This window comes from Xenopus tropicalis, chromosome 3, assembly GCF_000004195.4.
Source record: "Xenopus tropicalis strain Nigerian chromosome 3, UCB_Xtro_10.0, whole genome shotgun sequence".
NCBI classification, from domain to species: domain Eukaryota; kingdom Metazoa; phylum Chordata; class Amphibia; order Anura; family Pipidae; genus Xenopus; species Xenopus tropicalis.
The window spans coordinates 109000128-109015321 of record NC_030679.2 but is presented as its reverse complement, the minus strand read 5'-3'; the positions used below and the strand labels follow the sequence as shown (position 1 = coordinate 109015321).

At 38.7% G+C, this 15194-nt stretch overlaps 1 protein-coding gene across 3 annotated transcripts; it reads right to left on the bottom strand.

Moving 5' to 3' along the window:
* Positions 1-445: 445 nt before the first annotated feature.
* gnrhr2 (gonadotropin releasing hormone receptor 2 (pseudogene)) lies at positions 446-13847 on the bottom strand. 3 transcript variants are annotated; one of them, XM_031897604.1, is made up of 4 exons: positions 13742-13847; positions 8709-9268; positions 6452-6656; positions 446-3356 (listed from the first exon to the last, which is right to left on the bottom strand). In XM_031897604.1, exons 2-4 carry the CDS (start codon positions 9261-9263, stop codon positions 2884-2886), a joined length of 1233 nt encoding a protein of 410 aa, XP_031753464.1. In that variant the 5' UTR covers positions 9264-9268; positions 13742-13847; the 3' UTR covers positions 446-2883.
* Between the last annotated feature and the right edge of the window lie 1347 nt (positions 13848-15194).

The following is a 15194-nucleotide window of genomic DNA, read 5'->3' as shown; positions in this document are numbered from 1 at the left end:
CCGACAGAGCTACAATACCGCAACTAATCTCTACAAAATGCTTTCCCACTGGCAATAATGTAAAACCCCAGTGTGAAAAACTGCATGACGCTTCTTTTTCTGAAACAAAGCACCGTGTATGTCTTCCCAATGGCAAATTACACTATTGCCGGTGGAAAAGCATTTTGGGCAGATTAGTAGAGAAGATTTATCATGTCCAACTAATCTTCCCGTGTTATATAGCTATGCTCATACTCTTGCTCTGCTCTTTACTCTGCTGCACTGCTTACTCAAAAAGTCTCTATGCATACTTTCATGCACTGAACTCAAAAATGTTCCTTTATTATTAGTGACAATAAATGTAGACTGATGTCTGTTCCTTTTAAGGTTATAAAGCTCCCATGAATAACCATTTCTGAACAAATAGCATTGTTTTACCTTAAATCTAATCCTTGCCAGCCTGGGTTTGTAACACAATTTACATTTTAAGGATAGACAGATGATTTACGGGCTTTGTACTTCTGACATGGTACTGAACTCTCACAAAAAACCTGAAACTATGCTCATGCATTTTTATAATTTGTTTGGTTGGTGATATCAAATGGGCTTTAAATGATAAAATAAACATTATGATTATCTTTAATGAAAGAAAATCTACATCAAAAACATGATTAATGAATTAGGAATGTCCATCAGTCTGAACTGGATACTATTGTAAATACTGGTACATTGTGCTTCAAGTAATCATTTAAGACAAGAATTCTGCCTGATTAGTTTTATTGACTTTTTAGAAAAGCATATTTATGCTTGGATTTCCCTAAGGACTTACTTAGACTTTGCCAGGGAGTGAGACCTTGAATTCCATTGTATTTAAGTGCTTTCCCGATTACTCTAGACATTTGTTTGTGAATAAGAGACCAGTAAATAGATGTCAGATGTGCTATCTGACATTGCCACCATTCATAAAACAAATTTACAAAGGCATTTAGGGGGAGTGCAAGATGGAATCATGTAGTAGCTGTGAGCCCATGCAGAATGTAGGACATGTTTGGCAGGAGTTAGGTTATTTTACACTGCAAAGAACAATGATATGGCATTCAGCTCTTATCCTCCATCAGTTAATCCCCTTTCCTTTTAAATTATGATCATTACTTGATGTACAGGTATACTAGCGAAAAGTTTCAGCAATGGAGAGTAAAATAATGAAATACTACTTTACAGGGAACATGCCATCATTCCCCTAATTTTCTTGGCAATTATGAATGCTATATGGTGCTGATTTTAATGATCATTATCTTTAAAAATGACCCCTTTACTGAAGCTCCTCTCTGGTTCTCTGATCCTCTCTGGTCGCTGTCTGTGTTTCAGATGAGAAGTGGGTTTACCCTAATGGTCTTTACTGCAGTTCCCTGTCAGGTCTGCCTAGTTACCAGTACTAAGCACTTTTTCTAAGCACATTTCTTATATATTTAGAGCTGTATAATGTAATGGCATATTCTTGACAGGCCCAGCTGATGCCAGGCCTGTCAATGGAGCTATGTGGGTGTGTGCATAAAAGCAGATATGCTTTCTTCTGAGTCTATAAGAAATGCCTGCAAAAGTAAGTGGTGAATTCGCTTAGTGTGCCCTTGCTTTAATTGTTTCCTTATTGTCATCTTCTTTCTGTTGACTTCATTATTTGTTTCTCCCTACTCTTCTACCCCAATGACAGTTCCCTCTGTTACCAATTATCTTAATAAACGTACTTGATGTTCCCCTCTCTCTCTTTCCTCTTGTGCCCTCCCTTTCCATTCTACTCTTTTTGTTTCTCTTGCCTTTGTCCCTTCCTTAACTGACATCACCGTGCCCTGTTTATACTTCACTTTTTTGGCTCTTGGGGTCAGTGACCCCCATTTAAAATCTGCAAAGAGAAGAAAAAGGCAAGTAATTAAAAAACTATAAAAAAAAATAAATATTAAAGAAAGTTACTTAGAATTGGCCCTTCTATAACATATTAAAAAGGTGAGTCGCCCATTTTAGTGAATCCAGTGAATGCAGTAGAAGAAGAGAATTGCATTGCTGGCTCTGAGATCAGTAAACTGGTGACTGCTCCCCCAATTATAAAGATGATATTTTTGGGAATTGTCTAAAAGTCACCTTTACAAGTTTGATTTACTGAACATACAAAAGAGATTTTTACAGGTAACAGGTAGGCTCAGCTTACTACTTTGAGTATGGCAGAAAGAATTCTGCAGTCAGTCCTAGGCAAAATATGTAATGTATAAAATAGCAGGGCTGCCACATACCTAAAGGGCCAACGTATACGTTACATGCGTGTACATAGATAGACATGGGTATACACACTCACATATATAAATACTTAATTATACTGCTAGGCAAGCAAAGCATTTAAAGGGGTGAACAAATTACCCTTTAATATGAATATATGCTTGTTGCTATACATATTTGTGTTAATAACACCCATATATCCATGTCTTTCTTAAACAATAACATATAATCCCATCTACAGTGCTCATTTGGGTTTCAGGTCATTCATGGTGCACTAGTTATAACACCGCTGATCCAAGTGTGGGCCCAAAACCATATGATTTTCAGATCAAATTTCCAAGTGCTGAACTATTAATCCGTCCAATTAGCCTGCTGTGGGTGTTGACAAATCAACCTTAAGATCTGCTTCTCCAGATATCAGGACGAATTAGTATTTTTGACTTTGTATTGTGACAATTTAAAGATTTATAATCCAAAGTGGGATAATTGTGTATCCCTGAGTTATTTAAAAAAAATGCTCTGCAATGAAGGGGCTTAAATAGACATGCCTTAGAAATAGGGAAATGTTGAAATGAATGAAGTATATGATACTACTCTATATGAAAACAAATTACTGGTGTCCATTTGTCCTTTGTCTTATAAACAACTACTGTTCAGTCCATTTGTCCTGAACTCTGAGTTATTTGAGGAGCCATTGTAGCCCTGCATTACTTGTAATTCCTGGTTTAAAACAATCTTCTTAGCACGAAATGAGGACATTGAACACCGAAAAGACCCGGTTACAGAAGAACTGGTATCAAGGTCTGAGGCCCTACCGCCTCTACAGTAACGGTGAAGGCCTTTCCGAAAATGTATGGTGAAAAGTCCATACGTAATAGGGTCCAAGCAGGCATTCACTAGACCAAAGATAAAAAGAATGTGGGTCAAGGACTGTGAAACCCGTTCCTCCATTGCCTCGGGATAGAACCAGTACCATAAGCCCAAGAGATAGTAGGGTGTCCAACAAATAATGAAAGAGCTGACGATGACAATGCTCATCTTTAGCGTTCTCATGCGAGCTTTGGGGATGTTGTTCTTAGAGCGCCGAAGATAAACTTCCTTTGAAGATACTGAAACAGAGAAGATATTAGCTGTATCATGCTATCATCTAAAACATTACATGCAGTAAAACTGATATGAATATGGATATGGGGTGACTTATTAATTAGAATGGTTATAGGTAAGTAATTTTATTTTAGCTAGAGTCCAGCCAGGATCTTTTTAGAATCAAAGAAATTCTGTTGGACATGCTGAAAACTATAAAACTAGCACCAAGCTGTGTTAATGTTAGTGACCCAGTGATTCCCAGTTTCTTCTGTCAAATGGCATCATACTTTCCAACATACTATTAAAAATAGGGACATTGCTGAACAAAATCTCTTTGCGGAAGATTTGTCTAGCCATGTATCAGGTATACTTTATTGGTCCCTCTTAAGAGCAACAGCACACAGGGGAACCTTTAAAGCATCTTGTCAGACCCCAGTCTTGTTGGTCATTGGACAGATGATAAAACTATTGAAACTGCCCTCTTGAACTGGAGTGCACTTAATATCAGCTGGAAAAATTGAGTCTTGAGATGCTGATGAAAGTTCCCCTGCCCTTTTAGACTATTCACATTGAAATAAATGGGGTAAATCTGAGCAGTTTGCTTCCCACAGGGCAACATATTTCTCAGAACTATGCCTTTGCCCTATAGAAAGAATGCGGAAGAAACAAACCTCTGGAGGTGCAGTGATTTCAGCACATTGTGCTGTAGAAGATCGTTTAGCATCTAATAATAATGTGATTAAGCATGAATCAGCTTTTCCAGCCTAGCTATATGTATGAGTGATATTATATATAGGAGAGGGAAAATGTCACATTAGCACATCTCCTGGAATCCCTAATAAAAAATAAAGTTGCTGTTCACCCCAGATTCTTATCTATGAGATCTAAAAGGTAATGAATTCAGAGTACCCTGTCCCATTCATACCAAGAGAAAATGACTACCTATTACATTACCATCTAGCTGATAACTTTTCTTCATTCAATATCATTTCCCTGACCTCAGCCATTTCAGTTAGTGCTAAATAATAGATTTGCATCTGAATGTTCGTCATAGTATTCCATCACATACCTGCATATAGCTGCTATAACGCGAATGCCTCTCTCCCTTTTAGTGACTCTACATTTTTTATACTATAGCTTTGTTAGATGTTCCATTGTATTGGGCATTGAGTTACTGTTAAATATAGTTTACTAACTAATAGAGGGCTCTGCCATTTTGCTGCTAAGGGAAAATTATGGAACAAACTATAAACACTATTCCCATATTCGATAGGAATATCGTTATGACAATATTTGTATGTAGAACCATCACAGGAATGCCTTAAAGCAAACGGTAATATGGAAGGAACAACCATGGGGACTGTTCAGGGAAACAGAATCCAGATATCCTACTTGTCATCTATAGCTTCAAGTTATATAAAGTAGCTCAGGAAGGTCAAACAGCAAGGTCAAATGAGAAAGAGACAATAGAGAGGAAAGCAGAAATACAAATGGAGAGAGAAAATGGTGGATGAAGGAGATAAAGAAAAAAGGATCCACGATACAATTTACAAAATCAAATAGAAGACAGGAGCAGATAAGAGCAGAAAAAAAGGAAAGATAAAAGTAGACTAAAGGTGGCCATACACATTATGGGTTAATTAGATTGTTTGGCCCAAATTAAAACAGTGGCTATAGGGAAAATCATACCTGCCTGATCTGATTTTAGACCATATGTTAGTCGGGTAGGCCCATACACAAGCTGCTTAACTCGTCTGAAGGACCCAAATCAGCAGCTCAAATCTTAAGGCAGTGATAAGTAGACCCTGTTCTTAAGGATTCCCAGCCACCTCAGTACAACACTGTTTTTCTATTAAACTTTAAGATCACATATACTGTATATATTTGCATCCAGATATGCTCTTACTATGGCAAATTGCAGGACATAATAAAGGCGTTGGTTTTTAAAAGTTTGAACCTGGTTATCCTGACAGGTTTTTTTCCAGAAACGTAAAGACTTTCCTGACTTTCTAAAATTGTTTCTGACACTCAGGAAGGTGTAACAAATCAACACATTTATCAAAGCAGAGTAATGGGTTCAGTATGTATTGAGCAGTCTAACACATTCTGCTATATAGGGTGTTAGAACTCAGCTCACCAAATTGTTATTAGAAACTAAACAAACATTGCTCTGGAATTGTTTTGCGCCTAGCAGTAACGTTGAATAATTTGAATTAGAGTTTTGGCAGCTGCATTTCCACGGATATAATGAGGCCTCATTCATCTTTTAGACTTTCATACAGATTTGCAAATCTTAGTGAGAAGGCCTGACTATTCATTAGAAAGCAGGCCTATTCATTTTCAGGAGAGTCAAAAGATAGTGATAAGCAAATCTGTCCCGTTTCGCTTCACCATAAAATTTGCGAAACGCATTTATTGCGTGATTTTTCTTGTCGCCCGCATCTTTTTTTTGTCGCCTGTGCTTTTTTGACGTAACCACGTCCAATCTTGACGTGACCGCGCCCTTTTTTATGTGCCTGCGCCCAATTCGTCTGACCGCGTCTTTTTTTAAAGCAACCATGCCCTTTTTTGACGCGACTGTGCCCAATTTGATGCGTGATTAAACTTTTTGACATGCACCGAAAAAATTTTGTGCACGCCAATTTTCACCGTGGAAACAATTCACCAATGGCGAAATGCGGAAATTCGATGTGAATCCATGCCTGCCAAAAAATTCGCTCATAACTATCAAAAGATCTTAGTGCATACATCATGTAACCTGAATAAAAGGTACAGGTTTGGGATCCGTTATCTAGAGACCCATTATCCAGAAAGCTCTAAATTAAGGTAAATCCTTGTCCCATAGACTCCATTTTGAAAACTATACCTTGTACTTGATCCCAACCAAGATATAATTACTCCTTATTGGAGGCAAAACAATCTTATTGGGTTTAATTAATGCCTATATGATTTTTAGCAGACTCTAGCTATCCAAATTATGGAAAGACCCCTTACTTGGAAAACCCCAGTTCCCAATCGTTTTGGATAACAGGTCCAAGGTGATCATTTGTGGCTTTGGTGTGTAGCATCAAGATAAGTGACAATATTGAACAAATTAATAACTATTGATAGAACTCACATGCTCCCTTGCTCATTCGCCTGGAGATCTCTATCAGGATTCTCGAGTAGCAGGAAATCATGATCAGCAGTGGGAGGAGGAAGAGGCAGACAAAGCTCACCATGTTGTAGACCGTTTCTTGCCAGTGCTCCTGAAAGCTGCCTCTGGTGGTACATTGGGTGAAATTTTGAGGCTCAGTGATGGTGACTGTGTGAAACAGAAACAGCTATCGAGAGAGGTGAAACATGTGAGTCACCGGAATTCTCTGTTACTTCTTATCAAGGCAGTTTCTTAATGAATTGAATTGTGCTTCTAAACATGCATTTATTTATTTATTAAAATTGTATGCATTGGCATTTATTCAGCAGTAAAAGGGTTAAATATCATACTAAAATTAGTGTAGTTTTAGAACTACACCTACTGTATGTAACTGTACAAAAAAAAAATATATATATATATATTTATATATATTTCTTACATTGGAATATCTATCTATCTATCTGTCTATCTATCTATCTATCTATCTATCTATCTATCTATCTATCTATCATCTATCTATCCTTCTATCAACATCTATCGCTCTTACGCTCTCTCTGTATTATCTATTTACCAGGCCCGGATTTGTGGAGAGGCCACAAAGGCCCAGGCCTAGGGCGGCACAAATTTGGGGGTGGCATGCCGCTCTGCCGCACCAAAGTGTTTAACTTTTTCTCCCATACGGAGCAATAGGGACCTCTCCCCCACTGCTCCATATGCTAGTGTAAAGCCCCGTGCCCCAGATTTGTGGGCATGCCGCCCTGCCGCACCGAAGCTTTGCTCTCATGCGGAGCATTGTGGACCTCTCCCCACTGCTCCATATGAGTTTAGAATGGGCGCCCGCGCGAATACGCATGCGTGAGTGCATGCGCTCCGGCGGGGGGTGGCAAAAGGGCAAGGCCTTGGGTGCCCGGATTAGAAATCGGTGTTGGCTATGGCTTAGAAGGAAGGCTGTCTAACTGGAGGCCTGTGGGCTGGATGTGGCCACCAGTTTGCGCAGAGGTTCCATAGACTTTACTCTATGACATCATAATTTGAATTCATGGTTTATGACATATTATTGGCCCACAACATGTAACGAGTTGGACAGCACTGGCTTAGAGGGAACACTGGTTATGTGTCTGGGATTGATAATGTGTTCGGGATTGCTCTTGTGATCACTGGATCCCAGCATTATTTCCTAAGGGGTTGTGCAGATGTACAGGTATAATCTATGTTTAATTGATAGGCAATGATACGTTTCTGAAGTAGTACCCCCATGCTTCAATTACATGTGCTCAAGTAAAGCAAACTTCATAACATTTTTTATGAATACTGGTGTAACAGGGACTATTGTTTAACATGGGTCCATCAATTTGATTTAAATAGTTACTCTAATGTAAAATAACATGGCAGCTCCCATTCAGGTTCACTAAGCTGAGGAACTTATGGCACTTTTATGCACATTCATGGAAAGCTACGGTGGAATATAGTGAATGTAGAGCCTTCTTAGAAACAGACTATATTTTCTCTGGAAGTAATATGACAGTGTTGCCTTCAGAGCTATCAGGTAACAGTCAGGCAAGGCAGAGCGGTTGCAGACCTCACCTAAAGTGCTCTTTTCTCATTGCCCTGCAGATCTCTCAGTTATTGTTTCTACGGAACCCATGCCTGATAGACTTTCACATGTCGTTTATCCACAATTCTGCCTTTATGTCAGTAACATTATTTTTAAAACCCATTATTTATGTCACAGCAGAAAACACATTTTTGAAGTACATTTAAGACCAGTGCTTAAGCACTACATTGAATTTGATCCCATAAGTAGCATATATAAAAATCTCATTTGAGTCCAGTTGTAAAGGGTTTGGGGGTTAAATAATAACTGGTGCAATGGAAGCAAATACTTTTGCTCCAGTTCTACCAACCCACAGCAACAGACAGCATCTAATATTCTGCTGCTTGAAAACAGTCATTTGATTGGATGTTATATGTTAATAGAACTGGAGTTACCTTTGCACCTGTTATTACATTATGCCATAACTGAATTGTCTTGGGTTGGAAGATAATGAAACAGGATCAGGCAGAAAATATGTACATGAAGGGGTTCTAATATAAAGAAAATATTGTCTTCAGGTATGATTGTTTGTTAAGCAAATAATATAATTCAGTGGCTGTTGCAAGATATTTAGAAAGATTCTCTTTTACATGTTTACCTTCAGTTAGAAATGCATTCATTTTATAGAAAAGAAAATGTCTGTACCTGTGGCAATGATAGGAGAATGCTCATCAGCCAGGCCACAGACAGCATGATCTTGTTCCTCTTCTTGGCCTCGCTGATGCCCAGTGGATTTAAAATGGCAGACTGCCTGTCAATGCTGATCACCACTGTGACAAAAGCACAAGAGTACATAGAGAGTAGTTTCAGAAACATAAGTATCCTGCAGGCTAGGTCTCCTGCTTGCCACTGCACGGTGATATTCCAAATGGCATCCAGTGGCATGACAATGAATGTCACCAGGAGGTCTGCTGTGGTGAGGTTTAGTATGAGGATCCGAACATGAGACCTCTTCTTACGGCTGGTATTGGTGGAGGCCCACACCACAGCCAAATTGCAGAAGGCCGACAAGGCAAATATGACGAAAGTGATGATTACCCGTGCCTTAGCGGCAGGAGAAAACGTGGGGAGTTGGAAAGGGTTCTGGGCCTCAGCTGCAGAAGATGTATTTCTGTCCATTGTACAGTAACTGCTGAGCCATAGAACATTGTTGCATGTGATGCTGTCTGTGTCTTTAGTGATATTCATTTCTGTAGGCATAAATCCTTAAAAAAGAACAACATATAATATTGTCATTTAGAAATGCTAAATAATTTGTATGAATCTGAGAAGCTTGTGACTAAAGTTCAGGTAAGGGGCATCAATGTGCCAGTGTACTGCACCTTACATGGCAGCTCCAAGTTATGCCTGAGCACAATTCATAGCCAATGCGATTCTACAGAATATTAACACCAGGCTGCGTCAAATGCAAAACGTGCGTTCGGCAAGGTGCATTATGGGCCAAAACATGGCACCTTTCTCCTTAACTCTGATTTCTAAATGAGTTTAATATGTATTAGTCATCACTGTGATTTAATAAATATTTCATGATGCCTTTATTTGCAATGCATATTACCCTGGGGCACTGAATAAGGTACAGTGGAGATTATACTGTTTATATTATCATTGGAGATAATTTATTCCTGTATTATTGATATTGACATACACTCACAGATATCTTAATATGTCCCTCACTAAATCTCCTTGCTTATAACTGTCTGCTTTGCAATCTGTTTGCAGAAAGTTCCATTGAGTGATGTTACTGTAGAAGTGTAGAACCGGATTGATGAAACCAATCATCTATTTATACAGGTATGAAACCTGTTATCTAGAATGCTCGGGACCTGGGGTTTATCAAATAAGGGATCTTTTTTGTACTTTGGATCTCCATACCTTAAGGGGTTTATGTACTAAAAGGCAATAAGTTTGCCCAGGAGCAGTAACCCATAGCAACCAATGAGCAGGTAGAGTTTACTGGGCACCTGTTTGAAAGCAAACATCTTACTGGTTGCTATGGGTTACTGCACCTTGGCTAAATTAGTGCCATTTATTACATATGGGGATTTGTCTGCTAAAAAATTATTTAAACATTAATTAAAGTCAATAGGATTTTTTGCCTACAATAAGCAATAATTATAATTAATAAGTACAAGGTACTTATTATAACAGAGAAAAAGGAAATCAATTTTAAAATTTAAATAATATTATTAAAATAGAGTCTATGGGAGATGGCCTTCCCTTAATTCAGAGTTTTCTGCATAATGTACATATATATATATATATATATATACTGTATATATATATATATATATATATATGTTTGTGTGTGTGTATCAAGGTATCCTCGTGTAGAAAGCTGCAGTTATATTTACAACTGGAGTCAAACTGAAACAATGATTCCAACTGAAATTGAATCATTTAGCTATTATGAATTCTTGCCATTGCTCATCTGAACCTCTTTTACTCAAAGGGGTACTCCACCCAAAATCTGTTAATAATGAAATAAAGTGTAATTCTAAGCAACTTTCCAATATACATTAATTATAAACATTCAAGTGAATGGTAAATGTAATTTGCAGTTAAAAGAATAATTATCCTCTTCTGTTATATCATTGTGATTCTTGAAACACTGTTGCAGAAATCTGTTTCCCTCCGGGCTCTGTTAATCAATGGGCTTATGCTACTTTTATTTAAAAGTCACGACCAAGACTGCAGAGAATATAAACACATACTACTTTCAACAGCAATTAATTACAAATAACTAAAAGTACAAAAAATATTAAATAACTTTCTTCAAAGACCAGATACAAAGACCCCCAATATGCACTTTTAATTCAACCCCACTCAGAATCACAATACAGCCTGAAGTTGTGACTGGTTATAATCTTTGGAGTAAAGAGCTATATGCTGGCATAAAGGGCAGATTATCAGTGCCACATCATCATAGTCATCATATTATTACGTGCCTGGTGTAACTGTTAGCATGCACTCAGTTTGGCCACACCTTAGGTTAGGCATGACTCCAGTACAAAGAGTGGCAGGTTGCTTTGTCTATATAAAAGGATTGTTTGAATGCGTGTGACAGAGTCAGTATAAATATGACTGGCAAACATGCCCTAAATACTCTAAATTATTTTCTGGATCCAGAAGTGAAACAAATGCACTGAATGCAGGCCTGCCATGGGTGCATTAGTATTGCTTAACTTATATGTTATTGATTTCTGTTCCATCACTAAATGGGTTAACCTTCACCAGTAAGGTGCTTTAAACCGGCATGATGAAATGAACAGTGTAAGCACATAAATAATGCAGATGGAACTTCCCAATCATAGCATTTAGAGTAATAATAGCCCCCTCCGTGCTGTCCTGTTGAATGCATGAGATCTGGGAATATTTATTTGCTTCTGTAACACAGAGAAAACCCCATGCTTTCAATTAAATTAAATGGTACCAAGGTAGCACAGAACTACTTTAATAAGCAGCAGCAAGATCTAGGGCCATATGACATTATATGCGCCTTTATTAGCTGCATGGGCTAACAGGCACACAGCACCCTGCTGTTAAAAAAGCTATTTATTGTGTTAGCTTGTTAGCAGGGGCACTGTTGAAATCTGTACTGTACCTCACTCTTCATTAAGTTCTAGGACAAAATACAACAATTGGGTCTGCATCTATCTTTGAACTGCAGGTCTCTGTATCCTCCCCCAACTGCTGGAAGGCCAATAAGCACTGGAGTGCCACAGTCTAATCATTACTAGTATAGAGTAAGGATAAATGTCAAATACAGTGTGCCGGTCTTTATAGCAGTCTAATATAGATGGAAGTGCATTATTCCCATACAGCACCTCTGCCTATAAATTAACTCCCCAATATCCCTATAGGGACAAATTAAATAGGTATAGAAGCAGGTCTATTAATGATCCCAAGTGCTAGGCACTACTCTAAACTACACTGCATTTCAATGAAATGTGTAATCAATGCTTATTGCTTATAAACCACAGAAATAGATTTGAACAAAGAGAAATTTACCTCCTACCATGCCTGACTCCATGACATGCATAGCTAACTAACTTTAATTCATTATTTCATTGTCAATGTAACAGCTTCCACACAGAGTATAGGTATAGAGTAATACATACCTCTTGGAAGGAATAGGGTGACAATGAGCTCAGAGTATATGCTACTCAGACTGTGACCAGCAGCCAGAGAATGAAGTTTTTCACTGCAAGCACAGAAGGGTTCAAGACACAAATCCACTTAGAAAAGTAAAAGAAAGTAACAAGATGTTTTCTCTCACAATGCACACAGCATCTCCCAACCAGTTAGCTGCATCCCTGTGGCCCCACTGAGATGTAGGAATCAGTGAACAGCAGCAGCAGCAGCAGCAAATGAAGAATCAATGAAACATGAGCAAGTCTCTAGTTAAAGACTCAGAAGGCACGCATTGATTCGCTGTTTTGTCAATGGCTTAGTGAAGTTTGTCTCCAGAGAAGGATTAAAAAAGGAAAAAAAATCCAGTTCAGTTTCTTCGTGGGAGTATAGGACCAACAGCACCCTTTAGCAGCTGGTTGTTCATAAATGTCAGGCAGACCTTTATATGTCCTTGCACTTCAGCATCGTTATCCAGAGTGTGCACTGAGCTCCTGTTAGCCCGGTAAAGGTGTTAATGTGCACGACTTACTGCTCCAGCAAGAGTATATACAGCCAGAACACTGTCTTACTCGTCTGCAGCACCTTCTCACTTACTCTATCTATTGCTTGTATTTCCCTGCTGCTGGGATACAGCAACTTTAGTGTCCCCCAGTTTGTTCTGTTTGTGGGCTCCTTTATAGATCTACTATGTATATCTGTATAGCTATTATTTATAAAGCATGTGTTTTCTATCATTTAATAGAGTACTTTTATATATATATACATAGATATTATCTATCTACATATATCTACCATCTATCTATCATCTATCTATCTGTCTATCTATTTCTCTTGTAGGTCTGTCAACTATCATTATCATATGCCTGTCTTTCAGTCAAACTTTCTGTCAATGTATCTATCTGTCTATCTATCTTCCTCTCTGCTAACAAGACATATTCTGCTTTGCCCTGTGTGCTGCTGTGTTAAAAGAAGGGACTAGAGAAGGCAGTGTCCCTCCCTCCAAAGCCTGGATGAGACCATAGTGAGAATTTGCCGTCATTTGCCAGTGACGTTACATACCTGCACTACATCTACTGGCGAGGGATAAATTAAGGTGCTGTTGAACAAGGCACTTTGGGTTATCCATCACTATGTGACAAGCCACTTTTATGTACCTTTCTACAATTTTGCAGTCTGTGGGTTTATTATCTCTTCTGAGAATGCAATAAAGGCAAAGTGTAAAATTGAGGGAAAGTACAAAGATAACCAGTGTGCAATAAAAGCAATCAGATTAAATCTATATCCATTTATCCATGAGCCCTTATCAGTTCAAACTGAACTCTTCGAGAAAAGAGATGAAACAATTCATTTTGGTATCAGCATATGGGAATATTCCTATTATTATTCATTAGATATTCCTATTCATTAGCTATGCTTTTATATTTCTGTAGCCTATTAATCAATTTTTCCCATGAGCAATAAAAGGAACATCTATATTGTTTTAATTAGGGGATAATTATAAAAAATAGCAATAACGAATATAACAATGAATTCAATTGGTTACTTACTAGGTAAAAGAAGAGCTTTAACCTTCACCCTCTTCACCAGAGAAGTCAGGCAGAATTCCAGCCACGGGGTATCTGAAGCTAGTCATTGCAAGACAGGAGAAGGAAGCACATACAGTGGAGGAAATAATTATTTGACCCCTCACTGATTTTGTAAGTTTGTCCAATGACAAAGAAATGAAAAGTCTCAGAACAGTATCATTTCAATGGTAGGTTTATTTTAACAGTGGCAGATAGCACATCAAAAGGAAAATCGAAAAAATAACTTTAAATAAAATATAGCAACTGATTTGCATTTCATTGAGTGAAATAAGTTTTTGAACCCCTACCAACCATTAAGAGTTCTGGCTCCCACAGAGTGGTTAGACACTTCTACTCAATTAGTCAACCTCATTAAGGACACCTGTCTTAACTAGTCACCTGTATAAAAGACACCTGTCCACAGAATCAATCAATCAAGCAGACTCCAAACTCTCCAACATGGGAAAGACCAAAGAGCTGTCCATGGATGTCAGAGACAAAATTGTAGACCTGCACAAGGCTGGAATGGGCTACAAAACCATTAGCAAGAAGCTGGGAGAGAAGGTGACAACTGTTGGTGCGATTGTTCGAAAATGGAAGGAGCACAAAATGACCATCAATCGACCTCACTCTGGGGCTCCACGCAAGATCTCACCTCGTGGGGTGTCAATGATTCTGAGAAAGGTGAAAAAGCATCCTAGAACTACACGGGAGGAGTTAGTTAATGACCTCAAATTAGCAGGGACCACAGTCACCAAGAAAACCATTGGAAACACATTACACCGCAATGGATTAAAATCCTGCAGGGCTCGCAAGGTCCCCCTGCTCAAGAAGGCACATGTGCAGGCCCGTCTGAAGTTTGCCAATGAACACCTGAATGATTCTGTGAGTGACTGGGAGAAGGTGCTGTGGTCTGATGAGACCAAAATAGAGCTCTTTGGCATTAACTCAACTCGCTGTGTTTGGAGGAAGAAAAATGCTGCCTATGACCCCCAAAACACCGTCCCCACCGTCAAGCATGGGGGTGGAAACATTTTGCTTTGGGGGTGTTTTTCTGCTAAGGGCACAGGACAACTTATTCGCATTAACGGGAAAATGGACGGAGCCATGTATCGTGAAATCCTGAACGACAACCTCCTTCCCTCTGCCAGGAAACTGAAAATGGGTCGTGGATGGGTGTTCCAGCACGACAATGACCCAAAACATACAGCAAAGGCAACAAAGGAGTGGCTCAAGAAGAAGCACATTAAGGTCATGGAGTGGCCTAGTCAGTCTCCGGACCTTAATCCAATAGAAAACCTATGGAGGGAGCTCAAGCTCAGAGTTGCACAGAGACAGCCTCGAAACCTTAGGGATTTACAGATGATCTGCAAAGAGGAGTGGGACCAACATTCCTCCTAAAATGTGCGCAAACTTGGTCATCAATTACAAGAAA

Bases quoted from the DNA above. Each gene is read 5' to 3' on its own strand.
- gnrhr2 (XM_031897604.1), bottom strand. From the start codon at position 9,263: ATGCCTACAGAAATGAATATCACTAAAGACACAGACAGCATCACATGC. The intron at 6,657-8,708 runs GTACAGACATTT...CTCTCTCGATAG, and splicing joins TTCTCCTATCATTGCCACAG to CTGTTTCTGTTTCACACAGT. The intron at 3,357-6,451 runs GTGAGTTCTATC...TCTCTGTTTCAG, and splicing joins GCGAATGAGCAAGGGAGCAT to TATCTTCAAAGGAAGTTTAT.